This window comes from Phyllopteryx taeniolatus, chromosome 15, assembly GCF_024500385.1.
Source record: "Phyllopteryx taeniolatus isolate TA_2022b chromosome 15, UOR_Ptae_1.2, whole genome shotgun sequence".
In the NCBI taxonomy this organism is placed as follows: domain Eukaryota; kingdom Metazoa; phylum Chordata; class Actinopteri; order Syngnathiformes; family Syngnathidae; genus Phyllopteryx; species Phyllopteryx taeniolatus.
In genome coordinates, this window is record NC_084516.1 from 20,604,924 (window position 1) to 20,630,800 (window position 25,877).

Here is a 25,877-nt window from a genome sequence, read left to right on the forward strand (position 1 = left end):
TTCACTTCAGTCTATTTTAAGTAGGCCTATATTATCTTCCAGTAATTGTGTTCATCTACAAACATGGTCTTTCATGACAAATAATGTTAAGCTGTGTACTAGATGGAAATGCCTGGAAATGCTATATGCGGTAGCAGAACTGTTGATCTCGTTTCATTTTCATCTTTTATTGTTAGAGCCAAATGTTTAGGGTCTAAAGCCAAAAATTCAACAATTAGCCTCACTGTTCAAATCTCGGGGAGCGTATATAAGTAAAATGCCCAATTTTGTGTATTTTGTTCCAAAAAATACTTTAGCACTCAGTTTTTTGAATAGCAATAGTCGATACTGAATGACCATGGCTAAAATAGTCATCTGTCTACTATTTACTTTGCATCCATTGTGAGAGATAAGGTACAAGTACCTTTAGTTACACACTAGTAAAACCCTGTCTTCATAAACTGCTGATAAACCTGTCTGGCTCATTACTTTTTTTGCTGTCTTGTAGAATTTGACCAGGAAAAAGAATCCAAGCAATTCTGTTGGATTCTAGTAAAAAAAAAAAAAAAAAATGTTTTATCTTACCAGCGAAGTTTTACAATGAAATGCACATGATGTCAATATCATATTTTATGATTATTATTATAAAAGCACATCGGACACACGAGTACTGTAGCCTATCAAAGTGTTGCCTCTGCTTCTAAAACTATTATCATCAGCCATTTTGTGTAATAATTCATAGAAAAAGCAATTTTCCATTTTTTGTTTCTGTTCAGGTAAATCGCGACTGAGTAGACATGATACCAAAAATGATTGTTGTGTGACAACAAACCTATCTGTCTTAATTGATGTCAGAGAATTTTGTCTCCCTCCACCCATCAGAGGCGTTTGAATCAACAATTCTTTCAAATGGAAATAAATCATGAAGAGGTGAGGTGCACTGAGAAGAGCCTCAACTTGAAACCTGTTTAACTGGTGACAGGAATGTGGAACACCCAGAAATCTCCTCAACAGGAGGTACCATGTTGTCACATTCCACTCACCATCATGCACGCACATACAGAGGTTAAAAGCAGCATACGCCAGTGTCGTTCACTTTTCATTTGCCAAATGCTAATGACATGCGATAGATAAAGAAAAAAAAGGTCCACGATTTGGAGAATATATTTTCGAAATGGATTGTAAAAGGAAAATGTCCCCCGTTGACACCTAGAATGGAAGCTAGTTTTTTTTTTTTTTTTTTTTTTTTTTTTTTTGAGTTAAACATTTCAATTGCAGGATCGGTTTATCATGCAAAGAGCACTCAGCAAGGTGCAGGCCTTTTCCAAAGTGGAACAATAATGCCAGATAGTGGTATGATTTAACAGGTCACGTAAGACTGCAAGACAAAAGGCTCCGGAAGACGACCAAACTGTAAAGTTGTTGTTCATTAAAGTTAAAAACAACAACAAAGCCACCTTAGTACATGTAAACAGCTGCAAGTTGTGGTTGATATTCCACTGTAGTCCTGTAGGTGGGTATTATTACTTTTATCTTTAATTCGTATTAAAGAGTGACCTATTTATTTTAACAGTTAAACATTAAATGCTTAGCAACAAAAAGAAAAATAAGTCATTAATAAAAAATAAATTCCAGACACAGAATTCTTAGTGATCACTTCAAAAACAAATGGAATATCATATCTATCTTTTTAAGTATAACCCCAATTCCAATGAAGTTGGGACGTTGTGTTAAACAAATAAAAACAGAATACAATGATTTACAAATCATGTTCGACCTATATTTCATTGAATACACTACAAAGACAAGATATTTCATGTTCAAACTGATCAACTTTACTGTTTTTAGCAAGTAATCATTAACTTAGAATTTTATGGCTGCAACACGTTCCAAAAAAGCTGGGACAGGTGGGTGGCAAAAAAGACTGCGAAGGTTGAGGAATGCTCATCAAACACCTGTTTGGAACATCCCACAGGTGAACAGGCTCATTGGGAACAGGTGGGTGCCGTGATTGCTTCCCTGAATTGCTCAGTCATTCCCAAGCAAAGATGGGGTGAGGTTCACCTCTTTGTGAACAAGTGCGTGAGAAAATAGTCCAACAGTTTAAGGACAATGTTCCTCAACGTACAATTGCAAGGAACTTAGGGATTTCATCATCTACGGTCCATAATATCATCAAAAGGTTCAGAGAATCTGGAGAAATCACTGCATGTAAGCGACAAGGCCCAAAACCAACACCGAATGCCCGTGACCTTCGATCCTTCAGGCGGCACTGCATCAAAAACTATGCAAAGCAAAAGCCATTAATCAACAACAGCCAAAACATTTCCAGACAAAAGAGTATGGGGGTTGGACCAGTTGTGTTCAAGGTCCCCTGACGCATGACCCCAATAAAATTAAGTACCACATACTCCAACAAAAAATTTTACTATCAATATTTTGGCACATCAATGGTCAGGCATTTGGCATTCGAACATTTGCTGTGGTTTAAAACATGGTCTGTGTGGGTTTAGCTAATTAGTCCAGGTTTCAATAGTATGCAAGAATTGTAATTCATCACCAGCTACTATTAAAGAAATTACCGAAACCCAGGACAAATGGGCTGAATCTCATTTCCTTACGTTGAAACTCCTCGGTTCTCCATGCTCACTCCTGTTTACATTAGCTCCTGCCACCAGAGATTGCATTGAGCACTCAAGGAGATGACTCGAGGAGCAAGGCGTGAGAAATTGCATGTTTTTCCACCTCAATGTCGTCATTTCAAGGAGACATCAATTAAAAATGACGTGTCACAGACTAATTGTCTCTGTGGATGAATTGTTACAATAACAACACATGTCCACTTGATACTTTAGGTTTCAAGTGGAATTAAATTAAACTGAAATATGATCAGCAATGCAGCCCTATGGGGGGGCACAAGCTAGTGCAAACTGTAGGCCGGTCCCAAGCCCGGATAAATGCAGAGGGTTGCGTCAGGAAGGGCATATTTGCCAAACAAATATGAGCGTTCATCCAAAGAATTCCATACCGGATCGGTCGTGGCCCGGGTTAACAATGTCCGCCACCGGCGCCGTCAACCTGTAGGGCGCCGTTGAAAATTCAGCTACTGTGGGTCGAAGTCAAAGAAGAAGAAGAGGTGGAAAGCGGGTTCTTCGGCAGAAAGAGAAGAAGAAAGCACAGAGCCTAGAACTGAATGTGGGGACTTTGAATGTTGGGACTATGACAGGAAACTCTCGGGAGTTGGTTGACATGATGATGAGGAGAAAGGTTGATATATTGTGTGTCCAGGAGACCAGGTGGAAAGGCAGTAAGGCTAGAAGTTTAGGGGCAGGGTTTAAATTATTTGACCATGGTGTAGATGGGAAGAGAAATGGAGTCGGGGTTATTTTAAAAGAAGAGTTGGCCAAGAATGTCTTGGAGGTGAAAAGAGTATCAGATCGAGTGATGAGGCTGCAACTTGAAATTGAGGGTGTTATGTATCATGTGATTAGTGGCTATGCCCCACAAGTAGGATGTGACCTTGAGGTGAAAGAGAAATTCTGGAAGGAGCTAGACGAAGTAGTTCTGAGCATCCCAGACAGAGAGAGAGTCGTGATTGGTGCAGATTGTAATGGACATGTTGGTGAAGGTAATAGGGGTGAAGAAGAAGTGATGGGTAAGTACGGCATCCAAGAAAGGAACTTGGAGGGACAGATGGTGGTAGACTTTGCAACGAGGATGCAAATGGCTGTAATGAACAAATTTTTCCAGAAGAGGCAGGAACCTACAAGAGCGGAGGTAGAAGCACGCAGGTGGATTACATCTTGCGCAGACGATGTAATCTGAAGGAGGTTACCGACTGTAAGGTAGTGGTAGGGGAGAGTGTGGCTAGACAGCATAGGATGGTGGTGTGTAAGATGACTCTGGTGGTGGGGAGGAAGATTAGGAAGACAGGAAGTGAAGAGAACCATGTGGTGGAAGCTGAGACAGGACGAGTGTTGTGCAGCTTTTCGGGAAGAGGTGAGACAGGGTCTCGGTGGACAGGAGGAGCTTCCAGAAGACTGGACCACTGCAGCCAAGGTGATCAGAGAGGCAGGCAGCAGAGTACTTGGTGTGTCTTCTGGCAGGAAAGGAGAGGAGACTTGGTGGTGGAACCTCACAGTACAGGAATCATACAAGGAAAAAGGTTAGCTAAGAAGAAGTGGGACACTGAGAGGAGAGGCGAAAGGAATACATTGAGAATGGAAAGGCAGTGGGTCCTGATGACATTCCTGTGGAGGTATGGAAGCATGTAGGCGAGGTGGCTGTGGAGTTTTTGACCAGCTTGTTCAATAGAATTCTAGTGCGTGAGAAGATGCCTGAGGAATGGAGGAAAAGTGTGCTGGTGCCCATTTTTAAAAACAAGGGTGATGTGCAGAGCTGTGGGAACTATAGAGGAATAAAGTTGATGAGCCACACAATGAAGTTATGGGAAAGAGTAGTGGAGGCTAGACTCAGGACAGAAGTGAGTATTTGCGAGCAACATTTTGGTTTCATGCCTAAAAAGAGTACCACAGATGCATTATTTGCCTAGAGGATGTTGATGGAATAGTACAGAGAAGGTGAGAAGGAGCTACGTTGTGTCTTTGTAGATCTAGAGAAAGCCTATGACAGAGTATCCAGAGAAGAACTGTGGTACTGCATGCGGAAGCCTGGAGTGGCAGAGAAGTATGTTGGAATAATACAGGACATGTATGAGGGCAGCAGAACAGCAGTGAGGTGTGCTGTAGGTGTGACAGACGCATTTAAGGTGGAGGTGGGACTGCATCAGGGATCAGCCCTGAGCCCCTTCCTGTTTGCAGTGGTGATGGATAGGCTGACAGATGAGGTTAGACTGGAATCCCCGTGCACCATGATGTTTGCAGATGACATTGTGATCTTCAGTGAAAGCAGGGAGCAGGTGGAGGAACAGTGAGAAAGATGGAGGCATGCACTGGAATGAAGATTAGCCGAAGTAAAACAGAATATAGGTGCATGAATGAGAGGGGTGGTGGGGGTAGAGTGAGGCTACAGGGAGAAGAGATAGCAAGGGTGGAGGACTTGAAATACTTGGGGTCAACCGTCCAGAGCAATGGTGAGTGTGGTCAGGAAGTGAAGAAACGGGTCCAAGCAGGTTGGAACGGGTGGAGGAAGGTGTCAGGTGTGTTGTGTGACAGAGGAGTCTCTGCTAGGGTGAAGGGCAACGTTTATAAAACAGTGGTGAGGCCAGCCATGATGTACAGATTAGAGACAGTGGCACAGGAAGCAGAGTTGGAGGTGGCGGAAATGAAGATGTTGAGGTTCGCTCTCGGAGTGACCAGGTTGGATAAAATTAGAAATGACCTCATCAGAGGGACACCCAGGGTTCGCTGTTTTGGAGACAAAGTTAGAGAGAGCAGACTTGGATGGTTTGGACACGTCCACAGGAGAGAGAGTGAGTATATTGGTAGAAGGATGATGAGGATGGAGCGGCCAGGCAAGAGAGCGAGACGCGCTGTGGCGACCCCTCAAGGGACAAGCCCAAAGGAAAAGAAAGAGAAGATCAACCCTTCATTCTATACTATATACACGTTACTGTCCAGTTGGTTGTGACTTGGCTTTTCCAGACCCTAACATGCCGGACATGTTATTAGGATGTCAGATGGTGTCGTAGTACATTCGCCTGACTTCGGTGCGGGCAACATTGCTTGAGTTCACACTCTGTGACGGTGTGAATGTGAGTGCACATGGTTGTCCGTGTCTGTACTGTATGTGCCCTGCGACTGTCTGGCGACCAGTTCAGGGTGTAGTCCGCCTTTCGCTCGAAGTCAGCTGGGATAGGCTCCAGCACGCCATACTCTCGAACATGATAAGCGGTGTTGAGGATGGATGGATGTTAGTGGGACATGGTTTCAATTGTGAAAGAAAAAACATAATATGTATCCTGTAAGTCACATTGTATGTGGCTCATTATCTACTGCATGGATGGTAAATGCCATATTTTTGTGAAACCTCTTAAATTAAAGGTGAATGACTACACTGTTATCACATTTACATTGTTGTCATTGAAAATCAATTGTGGTGGTGTTTAAAGGTGAAATGGTAAAAATGGTGTTATTGTCCAAATACTTCTAGACCTAACTGTATGTATCTTATCTCTGCCTGTAGGCCTTTTACGCAAACAAAGAAACAAACAAAGCCAATTTCTTATAAGCAAGCATTGGACATTTACACTGGCGGGGGCTGAGTTCGGACAAGCAACACTACGGGCGCCTCAACTGCACTCTTGGGATTACCCAACACAAAGTTGAATGAGCACACTTTGGATCTCAGACAAGTCTACTCGTGCTTCATCCTAAAATGAATGAATTAAAATAATTGTGTCTAAGTGACCTTATTAGGGCGCAACTCCACTTATATTAGGGCGCAATTCCACTTTTCCGTTAGATATTTACAAACATATCAAGAACCACAAAGGCCTACAATTGCAGTAAATCTCAAATACCAATGTCATTATTTTTCGTCACATAGTAAAGAGAAAGTTGTTTCTGAACTTAATTCGAGGTTTAACAGAATGGTCCAACATAAAAGCTTCCGGTCCTGTCCCTCTGCGAACAGCCTGTCCCCAGAATCGTATTAACGAACGCCCTCGGATACACACCCGTGCAGAGTGGTTGTCCTGGAAACGGTTTTGTTGCAGTTGTCACTGTAATGACTTCTTCCTGTTCGTTTTTGGGCCAGAGAAAGTCAAACATTCATTCGGCTTGATGATGTCAAGCTGGCACAAAGGGAGAGAGTCAGCGAAAATGATTGAATGCAAGAAGACAAAGAGCGTCTGAGCGAGGACGTACAGACGACGCAGCTTGGACTTAAACCCTCGAGTAATCAAAATCTGGAGCTCCATTTGTTTGTATTGCAGTACATGGTATTGTAATTACAAATATATTTTTACCTGGTCAAAAAGTCAAAAGGGTTTACTTTGGCTAGTTACTGCAGTATATGGTGTCACTGATACAGTAATTGGCCACCAAAAACATTTTTAGTTCATTTTTATGAATTGATAATTTTCTTTGTTTTTGAGTTCGGCAGACTTGCAATGTGACTGAGAGATGTCTAATATGAGATAACAGATTCACTTATTTTATATTAGTGTATATTAGTGTGTATATTAGTATTTATATCAGGGAAATTAAGATTAAATACAATATACCCTACAGACAAAAGTATTGAGACACACCTCAAACTCAATTTTAATCCATAAAATCTGAGGTTAGGTTGATGCTCATGACTTGTAACCCCTTGAGAGAGCACTTGTCAAAATACCTTGACATTTTAGAATTTTAACCACATATAATTCTTGTAGTAAACAAATTCCATAATGTCATGCTTAGATGAGTATGTTGTGGAAGTACCTGCACAGACCCCTGATCTCAAACCCATCAAATACCTTTGGGATGAGCTACAACAGAGAGTGTAAGACAGGCCATCACAAATCTGAGACAAAACAAAACTGGAGAGGTTCAAATCAACCAGCTTGACAAAACAAACTAACTACAAGCAGTTTTTTGGGGAATTGAAAATTGCAAACATTCTGTTTCTGAGCACCAGTGCACTAGCTTGAACTCCTACAGTGACACACTCAAAACAATGCCAAAACACAAACATTCCACCAACATGGTGGAACATGCAATGGATACTGTGTGAAATTGATGGATAACCAATTTCGAAATCTGGAGTCAAGGATAATAGGTTGTTCAGTTACTGTAAAAAACGTTATTTATTACATATGACAATTAGAAATTTTGGTAAAGATTGAAGAAGTCGATGCGCATACCGTAATTTCCCGTGAATAATGCGCACCCCCCCCCCCCCAAAAAAATTGTCAATAGTGCGCATTATACATAGGTATAGGGGCAAATGGAAAAAACTTTCACATTTTATAAATGTATGCCGCCATATAGTGGTTATGAAAAAGCTGTACACTTTCATTCCAGAATGCCAGCGCCACCTTGTGGTTATAAACAAAGGTGTAGCCTACACTTTCATTCCAATATGACAGGGGTACTTATGACTGCATATATGTACATTTGTGCTGATAAGTTTACATACCCTGGCAAAATTTGTGAAATATGTATTTATTTATTTTTAAATATGACTGATGACTGAACAACAACCATCATTAATTTATTTATGGATATGTTATGTTTAATGATAATGCTTTTTGAAATACTTGACCGTTTAATTTGAATCCCATTAAAATAAAATTAAATGTTTTTTGCCTGGTCCTTGTCCGTGTTTTCTTTAAAGAATTGTACCCATCTTACATATAACTGCCTGGGTAATCAAACATATGAGCACAACTGCGTGTTTTCTAATTTACTAAATAAAAGTAGAGCTTCCCGCGACCCTTGTGAGGATAAGCGGCGCAGACAATGGATGGATGGATGGATGGATGGAAGAAGGGCTGTGAATTTTGAGAGCAAGTAAATTAAAAAGAGGATTAAGTGCTTAACTTCAGAATAATTCTTTTAAAAAACCTAACAAAACACAGATAATACTTCATGTTTTGATCATATGGGCAGAAGCAAAATCATGCATTGTAAAAATGCATTATACACAGAAGGGTTTTCCAGAATTTTGAGGTCAATTTAGGGGGTGGCTATTATACATGGGTGCGCATTATACACGTAATTTGCTTTCACGGGCCACATACAATGATGAAGTGGGCCAGACCCTTGAGTTTGACGCCTGTTCCATAGGGTTAGTGTACGCAATTCTGAGATTATAAAATGTAGACACAATCACAACAGTTTATTTCCGTGGTATAGAAGAGTACTGCATCACACTTATATCTTCAAACATGTTCCCCTGTGCTGTAGACAAACGAGGTAAACAAATGATTATAAAACTACACCAACAATAAACATAAATGTGAAGTAAACTAGTGCAGCGATGATGTTTCACTGTTACTTCTTTTAGCTTTTGTCACAGCCGAGACACTAACAAATAAACTTCAGTATACAAAGTCAGCAACATTAACTCTCACCATTAGCTCCGTCGTTTTTGATACTGGCTAAAAGTGAGAAGACACTCATTCAATGTTTCATACACTGATGTTCTGACAGTTGTAACTCCATTCCTCATTGGAGCTCAAAGACTAATGTGATCAAATCAAACCCTGATAGGGAGGATAGTGCTACTTGGCTGGTCGAAAATACCAACCAGTCTACTGCATGGAGAATGTAGTGATGTTGGGACCAATTTACCGGTATTTCATTAGCCTACAGAAAAATATGCTCACTTTTGGCCTCAGTGAATCCTTCACTCATCCATCCCTTTTCTATACTGCTTGTCCTCACTCGGATCGAGGACAAGCTGGAGACGATCCACAGCAGACTTATAGTGAGAGGCATTCCCTCCTTTATATACAGTTATGCAGTAGAATAAAATAATAATATAGGGCCAGTAAGTCACTAAATGAGATACAATTTGATCACAATTCCTTGAGGTCAAAAGGTCAATTGACAATCAATTCCTTCATAAAAAAAATAACTTCCCCCAAGCAACAGAATTTTTACCAATCATTTAATGAACTATTTAAGACCGAATTACTGTTGTGATATAATATTGAGTGAATGCCTGATCACGTGCACACCAATATGTACTCTGACCCAAACATCTCAATACTTAGCTTGGTAATATGCAAGCATGTTTGGCTATTAGCTATAATTAGACAGACTTGATTAGGACGATGAACTTGGTCAAACCTGCTAAACCTCCTTACATTCCAGTGACTTAATTTGTATTTTCAGATGAACAACCACAATCACATTTACCATACACTAAAAACATGACCTCTACACCTGAATCTCAAAGAACCCATACGAGTTGTTTTAGAATACCTTCACAAAGACAATAATGCTTAGTTCGCTATTCATTTGTCCATCCATTCATCAATCAAGTGTTATGCCACTTGGCCTCATTAGGGTCGTGGGTGACTTCAGGCTGTACCCAGGACTTAGATAATAATAATAATAATAATAATAATGAAAACACGTTGTTTTGTGTGGCTGTCACTTGTAGTGGTATAGAACCTGACAGCATCATACAAAGAGCTGTGCCCAAATACATGCCTATATATGCTGCTGCGTATTACACAGGCACACAGCTACAATACGTCATGATGGCAAACAACAAGCAGGAGCCTCTATGAAGTTTCTTTCCTTTTTGTATTGTAGGGAAAACAAAAGTCAAAGCCAATATAACACCAGTGCTGTGCAGACCGCTTCTAAGCCAGGTATTCAATGACAAAACATCTGCCAAATGTGGAGCAAGGAGCAATACAGGTGACACACACACACACAGGCTTCAGAATCGCTGATACTGCCACACAAATCGACAACTCAACACAAACCTTCTCAGGAGAGCAGGCAAAGTCTTAGTTCACCTAAAACGCTATTAAGTGTAAGGCAAAGATTAAAAGAAGGTTCTTGCTACACATTAGCTTCATTGCTGACCTCAATTTGGAGTAATACACTTTACTTTTACACATAAGGCTGCTACACAAAAGCAAAACTAAATGAACTGGTTTGATCTAATATATATAACTGTGTAGTATATGAAACCATCGGTATTTGGCAGCATACAGTCAGTCAGTTGAACTTTCACTTAAGTTGCCACTGCTCGACTTTGTGTATGTCTGACACATGCAAAGAGAAAAATACATACTGTATATTAAAGACCAAAATAGCACTTACAACTCTGATGCGAAGGTTCTCGGAAAATAGGACAGTTTGTTTTGAAGCTACTAATGGCATTCTTCTGTCTAAATGCTGGTGTGCACCTGTCTGTCCTATTTTGTATTCATTTTTTTTTAACTTCGTTCTGTTTCCTCAACCAACCAGGTTTTGCTGGAATGCACCAATCAGAAAGGGAGCACAGCAGAAATGGAGGACAGACCGGGAGTTGGACAGACAGGTATGGCGAGTGACGCAGCATTTGAGAGGTGTGCTCCGAGTTACGTGCCTTTTGTCTTCCAGAAATAGAGGATGAAGGATGGACTCAAACACCCACGGTGCATTTGAACACCTGTCAAAGTCACACGAATAGCAGCATATAGTACACACATACACACGTGCATGCACAGAGACTTTCCTGGCATTGGGTATTCCTCATTAAACTAAACATATTCATGTAGCATGCAATTCGATAAAAGGCCTGCTTTGAATAGTAATAAACAGTCAGTTTAAGAAATCTTTAGTGTCCTTGTTCTTAGAGGTTGGTATGGTCACTGAAGCAAAGGGAACATTGGATGAACCTAAAAAAATGGAAGTCATCTGTCACACCTGTCATGAGCTATGTATGCCCTGTAGTTCCTTTTTTGAAGGTTTCATCACCTTATATTAGTACATACTGTATACACAACAAATGGATGGATCACTGGTTTTGAAATCAGAAGTCAAGGATAGTTTCTTCAATTATTGTTCAAGTTACTGTAAAGAGCGGTTTGATAAAAAAAAATAATTTATGATATGTGACCATTTGAAATGTAGGTATTGATTTTCTCAAGAATCGTGTAAGTTGATGCTCATGGTTTGCTCTCGCAGGCCACATAAAATGATGGCAACTGTGCTTTAACTTCATTTCAAATCATTTCTGAATTATTTCAAGTGGTCCTACAATAAAATCATTAAGTTGGCTTTATTACTGAAACCACATAGTGCTTTTAGTTCAAACTGAAAGTTTTTACTTCACATAAACCATTTTTGAATGTTGGAACAAATTCCCAGTACTTTTTTTAAAAGTTGTGGGAAAGATTTAAAGTTGTCATAATTTGATGTATTTTCCATACCGCTTATCCTTATTCCACTCACATTTGCACCTAAGGACAATTTAGAGTCTTCGATGAACTGAGCATGCACGTTCTTGGAATGCGGAGTAAATGGTAAATTGACTGCACTTACATAGCGCTTTATCGACACTATCGCAGTACCCAAAGCGCTTTACAAAGCCTCACGTTCACATTCACCCATTCATACATCAATGGGCGGCTGCTGCCGTGCAAGGCGCTGGGAACAAATTAGGGTTCAGTGTCTCGCCCAAGGACACTTCGACATTCGGACAGTCAGATTTGAACCAGGTACCCTTCGGTCACCGGATGACCCGCTCTACCTACTGAGCCACAGTCACCCCAGGAGGAACCTTGAGTACCAGGAGGAAAATCCACACATGCATGGGGAGAACCGCAAACTCCACACAGGAAGGCGAGAGCTTGGATTTGAACCCATGACTTCAGAACTGTGTGAAATAGACATGTGGTAACCAGTCATCCACCGAGCCAGAAATTTAACATACATGAAACTGAATGAAATACAAAATCACTGTATGCTTTTACCAGTGTCAATGTTGCTCCTTCCAACAAAATTTCCAGGCGGAAATACAACTTAAACGCAACACAACGCAAATCATACTCAATCTAATTTATACATTTCTTTGATTAAAATATAGCATTTCAGTTTGGTGCCCCGCTATAAATTTACATTGCAGTCAGTAAGTAAATAAGTCGAAAAATACATTCAACCGTCAACATAAATTCGAAAGTTTACTTTAAATGAGCAAACTAATATTTTTCAACAAAACAGGAAATTAATGAGACGGCACGGTGGACGACTGGCTGGTAGCACATCTGCCTCACAGGAGTTTTCACGTTCTCCCCGTGCCTTCGTGGGTTTTCTCCGGGTACTCTGGTTTCCTCCCACATCCCAAAAAGGTTGAAGACTAAATTGCCCGTAGGTGTGAATGTGAGTGCGAATGGTTGCTTGTCTATGTGTGTCCTGTGATTGGCTGGCGACCAATTTAGGATGTACCCCGGCTCTCGCTCAGAGTCAGCTGAGATAGGAGTCATCACGCCCGCAACACTAGTGAGGATAAGCGGTACGGAAAATGGATGGATGGATGGATGGATGGATGGATTAAATGAATGACAGCTCTGTTATTTTTATTTTTCTTTTTTTCTGAAACAACCGGTACGTGTTAAGTTAACTGAAGACTGCCCAAAAGTTGCCCAAAGTTGTAAATGTGAGTGTAAATGTTTTTTGTTTGGCTTTATGTGCTCTGTGATTGGCTGGTGACCATTTCAGGATTTCAGCCCCTTGCCTAAAGTCAGGTGGGAAAGGCACCAGCTCACCTGTGACCCTCATGAGGACAAGCGGAATACAAAATGGATTATGGATAATGAGCTACAGAAGATGCGAGTAGTTTGTTGGTGTCAAAGGCCACCACAGTGCATATTTTTGTGGTTACTTGAAAAAAACAAATGAAAACATTTTTTTCCAGATATTCCAGATCATCATTTATTTACAGTGAAGTGGAAATCCATTCGGTTACAATACAATGGTTAGGTTTTCTTTTCAGTATTTTGGGCTTCCTAACATCCTCACAATTTTCCTTCCAGATATCCTGATGATAAACTCTAGAAACACGAGTATACGAGTAAGACTGGACAATACAGTCCAAAGGTGAAGTCAGTTCATTTAGGAAACGCTCAAGTTTGACCTACTTTACAGTCTGCTGCCAAGTAGCAAAATTCATATCAAGGTGTCGTGATAATGACAAACCTGTTCCCTAAACTACTGCATGTATAATATTTATATTACACCCCCCAAAAACAGAACCAGTTAGAGCTACAGGATTCCTACAGGAAGTTAATCAGACCAACACACTTGAACTGTGATTGTCTGGCGGCAGAGCTTTCATGAGATTCTTGCCACACCTTAACACAATGCCATGTGTGCTACAACACGTTGGACTGAGGATGTGTATTTGTGTGTGTCAAGTCCTGTGTTGAGTCAGTTCTCTCACTGGACTTCCACCAAATGAAAGCTGCAGTAGCAACAGCACCCCAAGCCCAAACACATAGCAGCCAATGTCGCTAGCAAGGTATCAGTCTGAATTTAAGGACGCTTTATGGAGTAACACATCTTCTGGAAGGCACAATGAAAGCTCCTTTACAAGTCTCTCTTATTGCTGAATATGAAATGTATGGTGCAATATAGCATCACACTGGAAAGAAACAAACATTCTTATTGTAGGTATTGTTTGTGTTTGTTGGTCTAACTCCTCCCATTTGCTGTCGTCATGAACACAAACACACACACGCATGCACCCTTACCTGCGGACGGTGATCTGTAGAGTCTTGTATGATCCTTTGACAAGGGCGATGGCTTCCTGACGATAACCTGTCAGCTCGATGTCGTTGATGATGATAATCACATCCCCCACCTGAAGCGGGCACTCCAAACTGTCGGCCTTGCCGCCCTCTTCCACCTGGAGAAACACATACTTTGTCACTCACCATTGATTAACAAATAGGAGATTTTAAAGGGCTGGCTTCCATGACACAGTTGTGTCACACAATTCAGTTCTCCAAGGAACCCAGAGTCAGTCACCACAAAACATGTGAGAGTGCTCTCTTCACATGTTGGTCGTCAGCTGCGCATGCAAATAAACAGGAAGGTTTAGTGGACGGAAAAGAGAGAGAAACAGCACGTGGAGTTAAATTCTCCTTTGTTGAGAACTTTCAACAAATCTGGACCATGTCACTGGTGTAGTGGTTCATTCGCCTGACAATTCGGCAGCATGGTTTCAGTTCCCCTTCAGTGAGCGAGGGACTGTGCATGTGAATGGAATGGTTGTCTCTATATATGCCATGTGACCGGGGGCGTCGAAAAGGTGGTCAAAACTTGACACTGTCAAGGGGCCGTGACCATCTAGCCCGGTTACTACTGTGTGTGAATACTACCGTCATTTTCCATGTCTAATACGCACTCGAGTATAATGAACACCCCAAAATCGGGGAAACCCTCCTTCCTATGTATAATGCGCACCCACGACTTTCTATCAATCGATATATTTATATGCAATAAATCTTAGCGGTGACCCTCTCCTAATTTGTTTTTCTAATTAATTCTGATCAGTAATATTATTAATACTGAGGTTTACTTGTTCTTTTATCAGGTTTTCATATTTTGGCGCACCCTAGTGTTAGGTTTTAACACTGCACCGCATCACTGGGTGGGTGGCAGGCATTACGCAGCTGCTACATCGCCAGGTAACCCTTAGTAGTTAATCAGAAGGACACGGGAGTTTTTTTCCGGACTTGATAAATTGCTCACGACGCAGCAGGCCGCTAGCAGAACGCCGTTTGCAACACAACCATAACTGGGACACTTAAGGGAAAGTTAACCATTGATTACATTCACTAGCCTGCGAGCTAACGAGCTAGCAGGTTAAGGGCTTGTACTAAAAAGCTCAATCGACCGCGGCGACATTGTTAAAACTTCAGCACTCGTAGTTGTGTGTGCGTTCCCCACATAGACACATGTGGGAAAGTTAACTGTTGATCAACCATAAGCATAGCGCCACACTTGATCAATATTGAGGCAGTAGTTGACTTGAGCGAGCCCATTTTCAGCGTCGCTGACACATCACAGTCTAGCAGCACCATGGCAGGCCTTATTTTATATTTCACCCTTTATTTCATCAGGTAAAAGCTTATTAAGAGATAATATCTCTCGTTCAAAAGCCAAGAGGCAGCAGAAATGATACAGTACATAATATATACACATGTATTCATACAATAAATAAAAACAAAGACTAAAAAATAACAGCGATATGAAAATGTAAAAATACTGCACAAATGTACAAATAAGAATCTGCAATACCGCGGGACCGCGGAGGATTACTGGATCTGTACTCCGTGATGATAAATTGCAGAGACTCGTTGTTCCCGGCTGGGACTCATTGTTTCCAGACATGTGCATTCTGGGACTCACATAGACTCACGTGTAAAACGATCTATGCTATTGTATTGACAAAGAGTGGTGAAAACCATGCTGCAGAACTTCACCATGCAACATCCTAATCTGTTTTTCCTTGCTTTTAAAGGAAACATTCAATTCCACCTTCATTTGCTTATATCATAAATACTATTGTATGTGTGAATATTGCTGCTGTGATGTGCTTGCCAATAAAAATAGGTCAATTGAAACTTTGTTGTCAACAGGTGAATTCCAACTTGAATTGGTGTCTTTCATATATTTCTTAAAGTGAGAAGTTGTGCAATTGGTCTAACTCTTAAAATGAGAAAATAAGTCTTGCTCTTCAACTGAGACCATTGGTTTTGATTACTAGTAATTCTGGCTTAGTATAAGCTACAATATCTTATTCAGAAAAAGGGAGGTATTTTTACTTCCAATGAGATTATGTCTAATGCAAAACTTGCTTAACGACATTATTTTTGTCTTTTGGGCTAATAATCAGAACCCTACAAACAAGTCTTTTTCACTTTCCTAGAAATGAGTTTTTGCAGGGTTGGTATGCTCCAAATCAAATATTGTCTTAAAAATGCTAAAGGGACACGAATGTCACATCCACGATACTGCATCAGCATTGCTCGGACGCTTTGTCAGCCCCGACTGATGACTGTTTGTTCTTAGCAGCCCGAAAGTGTGTGAGCGACTGTGCGTCCGCATGTGTCTTTTGAGTAGGTGTCATGTCAAGGTCACATTGTCTTGTTTTCTCCTGTTCCCTGTGAGATAAGCATGCTCAAACTTTGCCTTGGTCTTCAAAATGTGGTAAGCCATCCAGCAGAATTCATGGGTGCTTGCTGAGTTTGGCAGGCATATTTATTAGGAATACAAATATGCAAAGTTAGATCTGCAGGGACTAAGTTGTAGCACTTCAGCTTTACGAGTATGAACAAAACACAAGTCGTTGTATTTGTACACTAAGCCCCAACTTCTTTCCCCACAACTTTCTTTGTCTCTTTGAGTAAACAAGAACTATCCAAATGATTTTAATAAATGTTTGTGAAAAAAAAAATGTAGGCCCCTTTGCATGTATTATTTCTTCAAGAACTCTTTATGTGCTCGTACATGAGAAGTCCTACCGTGGCCAAGCCCACCTATTCTGACCGTGCTGATGTCAGTGGCATGTGCCGCAAACTACTCAGACAATCTGGACCTTTGGGTGTCAAACATGCAGAAGCGCCATACGGGTAGCCTTATCTGAGTCTGCCATATCAGTCAATGGAATGGCATCAATGGAACTGCCCACAGTGTCCAGAATGCCAAGTAGCATTCTTTTTTTTTTTTTTTTTTTTTTTTTTTTCCCCCCCTTTAAGTTGTCCTGTTCAGCTGCATGGCCTTGCAGAATGGTGGATCTGAATGCATTTTGCTCTGGAACAGTTTTGCTGTGCAACAGGGGAGTTTGAGATACTCCCTCTGCTTATTGTTTGAATTATGCTGATGTTTATTGAAAATGCATCTCGACAGAAAAGGCTTTTAAGGGACACAGCGGACAAGGGGAATAGGGGTGTGAACCTCATCAGAACAACAGTGACCGTAGTTTCACCGCATTAAAAGGCGCAGTCTCAGTTGCGGGGTCTATTTCTGTATTGAACGCATACATACATACGGCGCACCGTATGATTGGGCGCAGGCATGGTAAAACATACGCTAGCTTCAAACATACGGTAGCATGCCTGCACGCTAAAACAATGTTTTTAAAAAGGCAGCGGGAGCAAAACTCAGTTCGGTTGTACTTTATTGAAGTACTTAACAATGTACTCACGTTATTTTTGGACCAATCCTCATCCACAAATCCATCAAAGTCCTCATGTTCTGTATCCGAAATGAACAGCTGGGCAAGTTCTCCGTCAAAAACGCCAGCTTCGAGTCGGTCTCGTTGCCGTGCGGCTCCTCAGAAATGATGTCAGCTTTTACGAAACCTCGAACAACAGTGCGAGCAGACGTTAGCCCAAGAATCCACAATCCATTCACAAATTGTGGCGTAACACGCCCGGCGTCGCCTCCTCGTTTTAGTAAAGCTGTGTCCGCCATCTGTCATCCATGGCTCCCACGCCGCTCGCAACTTCACTTCGAACGCCTCGTTTACACTGATGTCCAGCGGTTGGAGTTCATTAATCCATTGGTCTTCCGACTCGGGCCACCTCGCCTTGTTTCCGCATTTTCTTTTTCTTTTTCTTTACGCGGAAACTCAGCTTCGTCTTCTTGACTTGGCGGAGATCGTTTTCCCGCTTCGTCCACTTGCGAACCACGGATTCGTCGATCTTGAATTCTCTGGCGGCTGCTCGATTCCCATGTTCCTCCGCCTAACTGACAGCTTCCAGTTTAAACTGTGCTTCGTAAGCGTGTCTCTTCGTAGGGACAGTTTTCGACTGTCGAGCCAGCCTCCACTCGTAAAGTAGCAGTCAAGCCAGCCGCCCCTCATTTTGTTCATACTCGGCATTACGGAAATAGGTCGGCAACTCGCGGCGAAAGCCACCTTCAAAATCAAAGCTTCCCAATAATACGGACGTCAGTGCTCTTCGGTTAAGGAATGCAAAGCAGTGGAACATAAGTTCCAGTCATTTTAGGATCACATAGTCTATGCTGTATAATCATTGACAATAGAATCTGGTAGAAGTATGACAATGTCGCAATTTGTCATCTTCAAAAGGGTTTAACACAGATGACAATCAAGTAATTTGTATTTGACATGCTGGTGACTTGGAAAGCTATCCAAGTTTCCCAGTTGTGAAACAAAAGACTCCACCCATCTGGACCTCTTCAGATGTTAAAACAACTGCCAAGAATCTCACACAGTGCGTGTCGGACACCCGCCCCCTCTGAATTCAAACACATTTTGTCCGCCACACTTCGGCTGCGACATTTTTGAAGGTTTCAAAACGCTACGCTCTCATAATGTGTCATACCTTAGTTCCTAAATAAATATATCAATAAAAAAAAAGCACAATGGAGGGTGGGATTAAATATCAGTGAGGGTTTTAGAAGACACATCACGGAGGGATGGGCGACTGGCGCCGTTCGTTTAAAGTGCATGAGGAGTTAGCAAAATGTGTGCCCTCCAAAAACTTGGACATATTTCCCGCTGGTAATTGTGTTACAAACGCACATGGCGGCTTGGACAAGCGGCAGGACAGGGGAGACGCACCAAAGCAGAGTGAATTGCCTTATCCTGAAAAGTGGGCATACTAATTTGGGGATTTTTAATGACAGGCAGGAAAAACATCGTATTTTGAATGAGCTGATTTTTACACAAAATGAGTTATTGCATTGAATGTCGCTTTGATGTTGAGCAGTTTTGTGTCATCTTTGAATGCTAATTGTTTTCATAAGAGAGCCCTTTGCACTGTGGTTATTTGTATTTGATCGCGTCAAACACTTTGTTGTTGAAGAGTGGATTTGACATGCATTTGAACATGAAATATACAGTATTAAGATACTGCCATATACACTGGTTCAATAAAAACAGACATATGTACATATTCTGACCATATTTAAAATGGCATTCTTGTCAATCATATGGTTAGAAAGTGTGTAGTCCTCTGTGGCTCCCTGGTAGAGTGGACAAAAAATTGGAGCCGCCTTCATTAATAAGGTTCCCATCCCTTATGTACTTGTAAAAGGTATTGTTATTCATTGACGTATGTACTGGTGCCACCCAAAGAAATGATGATAATGACTGTGTTTAATGAGTTTCACTAATGTGAGGGAAAATCAACATCCTCTATAAAGGAAACCCCTTGAAACGTAAACCATTTCACAATCGGAAGAATTTGTGCGCCTGTGTGTGTGTGTGTGTGTGTTTTCCAGCTGATATTCATTATCGTGCAGACAGAGCAGATGAGCTCAGTATGCTCTCACTGTGACTAAACCAACATACCTTCTCTAGTCAATGTAGACTGTGTAATTTAGGAAAACATCTTCAGACACAAGCAGGGCCCTTGGCTGATATAAACAAGCACATTCTTTTTTTGTATTTTTTTTTTAGTTCAAGGGTTACCAACAAGGTGTTTTGAGCGTAGGATAAAAGGAGATCTTTTGTAGAGCCTTTTGAATGCTTGTGCAGTTCCATTTTATATTGTTCAATCTAGTTTACCTGAGGGATTTTCAGTAGTAGCCTGTTTGAATTGAATTCAATTCCGATATTGATTGACCCTCAATAAACTACTGAAGCTGTGGCATGTTACACTGAACTTGTTTCTGCTCTGGCACTATGGCAAAATAACTAAGCCCGTGGTGACCAACACAGTCCCGTTTGTTGACTTTTATGTGATACACTGCACAATGTGCACAATGTGCTCACCATTTCTCAGCGCTGCAAACATAAAGTGGTCTAATATTAACAAGATTAACAAGGCTGAACTTTCACCACCGTGCATGTGCACAGATGCCAAAACTGACAGTCGCTGTGCTGTGAGAGTTATTGAAAATAATTGGTTTCAAAGTGTCACAGTGTTATCGGCGCATTATGCGTCAAAGGCTCATTTATCCCTAATTGTGAGCCACAATATGAAAACACACGATCTGGCATTTACTCAAGAGCACAATTGTGTGAGCCCATAAAATGGCATCTTTTACACATCACATTTGATAGTGCTCGTGTAAATGTGTATCTTGAGTAATTGGCTGTACACTTTTCCCCAAGTAGACTTCTTATCAACACTCAGAGGCGGGGGACTCGAGTCACATGACTGAATATGTCGAGCCTGTTTCCATTTGAACATCTACACTTGACAGGTAGTGGGCCATTTGTTTTGTTTTTGAAAGAAACCTTTTTGTGTGTGTAGTGCACCCTAACTTGGCAATGATGCAGAATGCAGAGCCCACCTGATAAAGCAAGCGTAATGAAAGGAGCTCCAAAGATGATTGAATTGGATTCGAGGATGATGTTTTTGATCAAATGGGAGGAAAAGAGAACGGCGACTTGTAAGGTTTGCAACGCTAAGATAAGAGACATGACGACTATATCAGCTAACTTCATTCGTCACTACAAAACACACAAAGACGCATCAATAGGAATCCTACTTCAAGGCAGGCTACATACTGGAGATGTAACAAGATTACCATTCCAAATATGTATCACAGTCAAAAATAAGAGCAATCAAGTTTGTTATGGTTAGGTTTATGGCAAGGGTTAGGGTTAGGGTGGGGTATGTTGTTTTAGGATTAGGGTTAGGATGGGTCAGGGTTAGTGCGATTCATAATAACGCCACCACACTGAAGTCACATACTACTTTTCCCTTCTGGACGCAGCAGCCAATCACATTGCAGCAGAGCATGTCCAGCTTAGAGCACGAGTGGGATTCCTAATAATGCCACAAAGACGGGTAAGACAACTTTTCATCCGTCCGTCCATCCATCCATCCATTTTCTGTCGCGCTTCTCCTCACGCGGGTCGCGGGCGTGCCGGAGCCTATCCCAGCTGTCATCGGGCAGGAGGCGGGGTACGCCCTGAACCGGTTGCCAGCCAATCGCAGGGCACAAACAACCACTCGCGCTCACGGTCACGCCTACGGGCAATTTCGAGTCTCCAATGAATGGGCATGTTTTTGGCATGTGGGAGGAAAGCGGAGCGCCCGGAGAAAAGCCACGCAGGCACGACGGGGAGAACATGCAAACTCCACACAGGCGGGGCCGGGGATTGAACCCCGGTCCTCGGAACTGTGAGGCTGACGCTCTAACCGGACGGCCACCGTGCCCCCAGATAACTTTTCGGTTTAGCTAATTTGTAGCTAACCAAACATAAACTAAGCTTTATGTAAGATGTGTTTTGAATTGAAAAGACAATATCCTTCTGCCCGTCTGTCCGCCGCCTTTGAAACTCCCTACCACCTGACCTCTTCAAATCCAGACTCGAGACTCGCCTATTCCGGACTGCCTATTCACTTTAATGTTCTCCATATCATTTGCCATTTGAATTGATGTTTTAATGTTCTGCTATTTTATTGTACTGCTTGTTTTCTTTTGTTACGCTTGTACGGTAACCTTAAGTGGCTTGAAAGGCGCCTTTAGATAAAAGGAATAATTATTAATATGGAGACTGTTTTGGGACCAGTAAAAAATATGTGATTATGAATGTATTAGTAAAGCTAACTGACACAAGTACAGATAATGAACGGAAGGTGACTTGACTAAACTTACTTGAGGGAATCAACATTTCTGCCACAATAACTTGGATTTGATTGAAACTTGAAGGTTAGGACTCAAGACTTCTGATGACTTGACATACTGTGTGACTTACTCCCACCTCTGTCAACACAAGTAATTAACAAGACAATTTCAAACACTCAGATCTGGTTTTGTTTAAGTACAGTATCAGGACATTTTTCCAACAACAATTAGTGATGCAAATAATTGCTGTGTCACTTTTTAGTCTACTCAGTTCCATGCAGGTCACGAGACCTCCAGATTAAACTCATTAAGACTATTTAGCCTGAGCTAAAATATGTGGAATAAGTGAACCGAGCGAAGATGAAGAAAGGTGCTATTGGTAAACAAGTTGAGGTTCAAAAGTGAAATAAAAGCAGAATTAGCAAGACGAGGTTTTGTTGGAGCTAGACAAAAATGCCTACGACAACCCTGACTCAGAGTGCATCACAAAATAAAATGATGTTCATTTCTCCCCCTCCCAAAAAAAAACCAAAAAACATTACTGACATTCTTGTCTTATTTCACAACCTTTTGGCTTCCGTCCCAGTAAAACACCCTCACAGATATAATGGCAAGCTTGCATGCTGATTTGCATTTTAGTAAAATGAGGCCATGGCAGCTTTAAGGGAAATCATTTCATTTTTTTTGCTGCATACTATTCCAAAGATGAATATGAGCGTGTAGGTCAACAGCTTTCATTTCCAGGTATGTACATGTACATCATGCACATCTTAGAAGATAGCACCTTTTTTGAACCCAACCCTTTTTAACATGAGCATAAGCGACTGACAGGTGGGGTTTTTTTGCCCAGGTGTGTCGTACTTCATTGATTACAAAAAAAAAAAATGTAATATGTCTGCTCAGTTTCAGGTTTTGTCTGTGAATTCTACATTCAGGGCGGCACAAAAGGAGCTATTGTGAACGTGAGAGAAATCAATCAGAGCCATTGCCAAACATTGTACATAGCCAGTACAGCCATTTGGAATTTCCTAAAGAAGGAAGAAAGTATTGGTGTACAACAGGGGTGTCAAACTCATTTTTGTGGCTTCCCTCGGAGGGCCGTTACGACTGCGAACCCATATGAAATATTGTCTCATATAATGACATATACAAAATAAAATTGATGGATAACTAGTTTTAAAATCAGAAGCCAATAAAAAATGTTCAACGATTATGACATTTATTTCAAAAAGGTGATTGCTAACATAAAATGCTTGCAATATCTCAACATTATACCAGACAGCAATTTTGGTATTTTCACGAGAAATATGAAGTGGACACACATGACTTGCTTTCGCGGGCCACATACAATGATGTTGCGGGCCGGATCTGGCCCCCGGGCCACCCGTTTGAAATCCCAGATGTTGAAATGGGCATTAAGACCAGCATTGTAAATCCAAGCGTGCGTAACGACACCTGTGCTACAGCCGACACTAAGCTGTTTGTACGAAGAAGTCCCTTCAAGAATCAAATCCAGAAGAATGCAAGGGAGAAACATCGCAAAAGGCCAGTGTTTTATGGCTCATACAAATCGGCGGGGTTCTGCCTCCTCCCACCGAGCCAGTTCATGTTGGCAGAAGAGCACAACAGAGGCTTGGATAATGCAATACAGCACTTAGAAACATCTTTTTGAGGACTTGCCATTCCATTGCCCACATCTGATTGGACAGAGGCTGTCAAACAGTGCCAATATTCAGGCTCGTCTGTAAATTGGAGGATCAAATGCGGTCTTTCCTCCGTACAGTTTACTCGAGTGCCCTGCCGGTCGTACAATTGAGAATTTCAACCAAAAATGCGACTCAAAAACCAGACTTCTGAGAGCTGGAGACCGCCGATTTCAACATTTATAGTAACATTTGGTTTACCTTTCAAACAGCTTGTGCGGCTCTCGAAACACATTAACTCTGGCTGGCTCCAACAAACAACACATAACTCAAGAATCCCAACAATTTGGTGCTATAAATATTGTAGCTGCAACTGTTAAATGACATTGTTTTGGACTTGAGTTTTGATGTTTTAGAATCAAATCTGTTTCGTGTGCACAATTGATATTTCTAATGGGAGTGAAATTGGAATTTGAAAAGAAAAGCACACTAGAAGTGAACCCCCCGCTATATCAGGGTTCATCGTTCGCTCCCGCAGATATATTGCAGATATTGAAGCGCTAATTAATTTTGAGGGGCTTTTGCAGTGTGCAGGCAAGTCTGGATTTAGAGTCGCGTCGCGTCGCGTCGCACTACTGATGAGACATGCAACGGAATCGACAGCAAGTAAGAGGAGGATGCCCTTTCAGTCTAATGTCGTATCACGTTTGGCCCTTTGAATATTTGTCGTTCCCACGGAGAAGAGACAACCGTCCGTCCGTCTGTGAGTACTGTTCGCATCCACTGTTTGGACGCGTTGCTCTGTGTGTGTTGTTGGAAGGTTTGAATTCATTAACATCCCATTTGTGGTGTTACGCGTGATATGTTAGCATTAAGCTAGCAGACTTTTTGTTGTGGTTTGGCTGAACATTTTGGTGTTTCAATGCAGAATGTTTGATGGTCTTTTGTTGAATGGCTTCGCTTCACAGTGGAAATAAACGGCTTGCAGCAGGCACACACACACACACACACGCGCGCGCGAGCTCTTATTTGTAGAACTGTGTGAGAAGTCTCCAAAGTGATATTAGTGTTTTAAAAAAAAGTACTTCAAAGGTGTGGCATCATATGTTTAAACCGCTTTGCTAAATGTTGTACCTTGACTGCTAACCCTAACCCTTCCACCTTGTTTGCGGCCACTGGCAAATTGTACCTTGGCGATGATGAGCGGCTCCCCGCGCTCCAGGCCACCCTGGAGCGTAAAGCCCCACGGTGCTCCACCCCGCAGCTGAGCCTCCACGAGCGTCCACCCGCCTCCTCGTCCTCCGCCCTCCGCCTGCCGGAGCCCCGCCCGGCCACCGTCCATGCCCGGAAAGGAAGCGCTCAGAGCGGGCTCACCGGCCTTCGGTCCGGCTGCGACCGGGCGGAGTGCGCGGGGGAGCAGGCTGACGAAAAGAGTCTGTCCTTCCGTCGATCATTTAGAAGTCCCGGTCGAGGAAAAGCCAAGCAGGAGGCATCCGGGCACCGAGCTGCAAAGTGCACAGCGCATTCCGGCAGCGCCAAGTGTGGCTAAAGGTCCGGCGAAACAACACCAGGACGCGCACTGGCCACACTTGGAAAAGGGTTCAAAAGCTCACTGAATGGAGGAAGGGCTCACGCTTCAACATCAACGCAGCTCACATTTGTCACATTTGTCCCAACAGAAATCCAAGCCGCTCTTCCTTCCTTCCTCCCTCCCTCCCTCTCTCACTGCTGCGTCTCTGTCTCTCTTCCGAAAGTTTAGCATCACAATAGAATTTGGTGCGACCCACTGAGCAAAGAGAAAAGAAAGAGAGAGAGAAAAAAAAAAGGGGGGGGGGGGTGAGCTGAGAGAGAGAGAGAGGGGAGAGAGAGAGAGGGGTGACATGTGAGTGAAAGGACGCCGAAATGAGTGACGTCAAGAGACAAGATGGCAAGAGATGTTGTTTGATTCTGATTTGGATTTCATCTGATATAGAGTGAAAAGCACAATTGAAGCCTTGTGCCCTTTCCAGCCATTTTGGATACATTTGATTTTGATTTGATTTTGGTATGACATTTTGCACAAAATCTTCCTTTCTGTGAATTCTTTCATAGTCTGTTGACACATGTTGCAACATCGGGACACTATTGACAAAAACGACAATGATTTGTGGAGAAAAAAAATGACTTACGTTGATTTTATAAGTTTGTCTCTGCATGCGCATGGTCAACAAAAAGGTGTCCAAAAATCGGGAATTTGACAGCAAATGTATGTATTTATATCCAATATAATAGATGTAGAAGAGAAGGCCTAGTACCATGTGTA

The 25,877-nt window shown here is 41.9% G+C and overlaps 1 protein-coding gene across 6 annotated transcripts in view; it reads right to left on the reverse strand.

The window, feature by feature from the left end:
- Nucleotides 1-25,374, reverse strand: part of shroom3 (shroom family member 3) — an 83,160-nt gene extending 57,786 nt beyond the window's left edge. For 3 of the 6 annotated variants that reach the window (XM_061798892.1, XM_061798891.1, XM_061798890.1), the window contains exons 1-2: nucleotides 24,765-25,368; nucleotides 14,126-14,280 (exon numbers count right to left, since the gene is read on the reverse strand). In XM_061798892.1, coding sequence (XP_061654876.1) covers nucleotides 14,126-14,280; nucleotides 24,765-24,917 — 308 coding nt within the window. In that variant the 5' untranslated portion in view covers nucleotides 24,918-25,368. Of the gene's footprint in view, nucleotides 1-10,712; nucleotides 10,885-14,125; nucleotides 14,281-24,764 lie in introns of those variants that run through there. The other 3 variants (XM_061798895.1, XM_061798896.1, XM_061798897.1) reach the window with 3 other exon arrangements.
- Nucleotides 25,375-25,877: the final 503 nt, after the last annotated feature.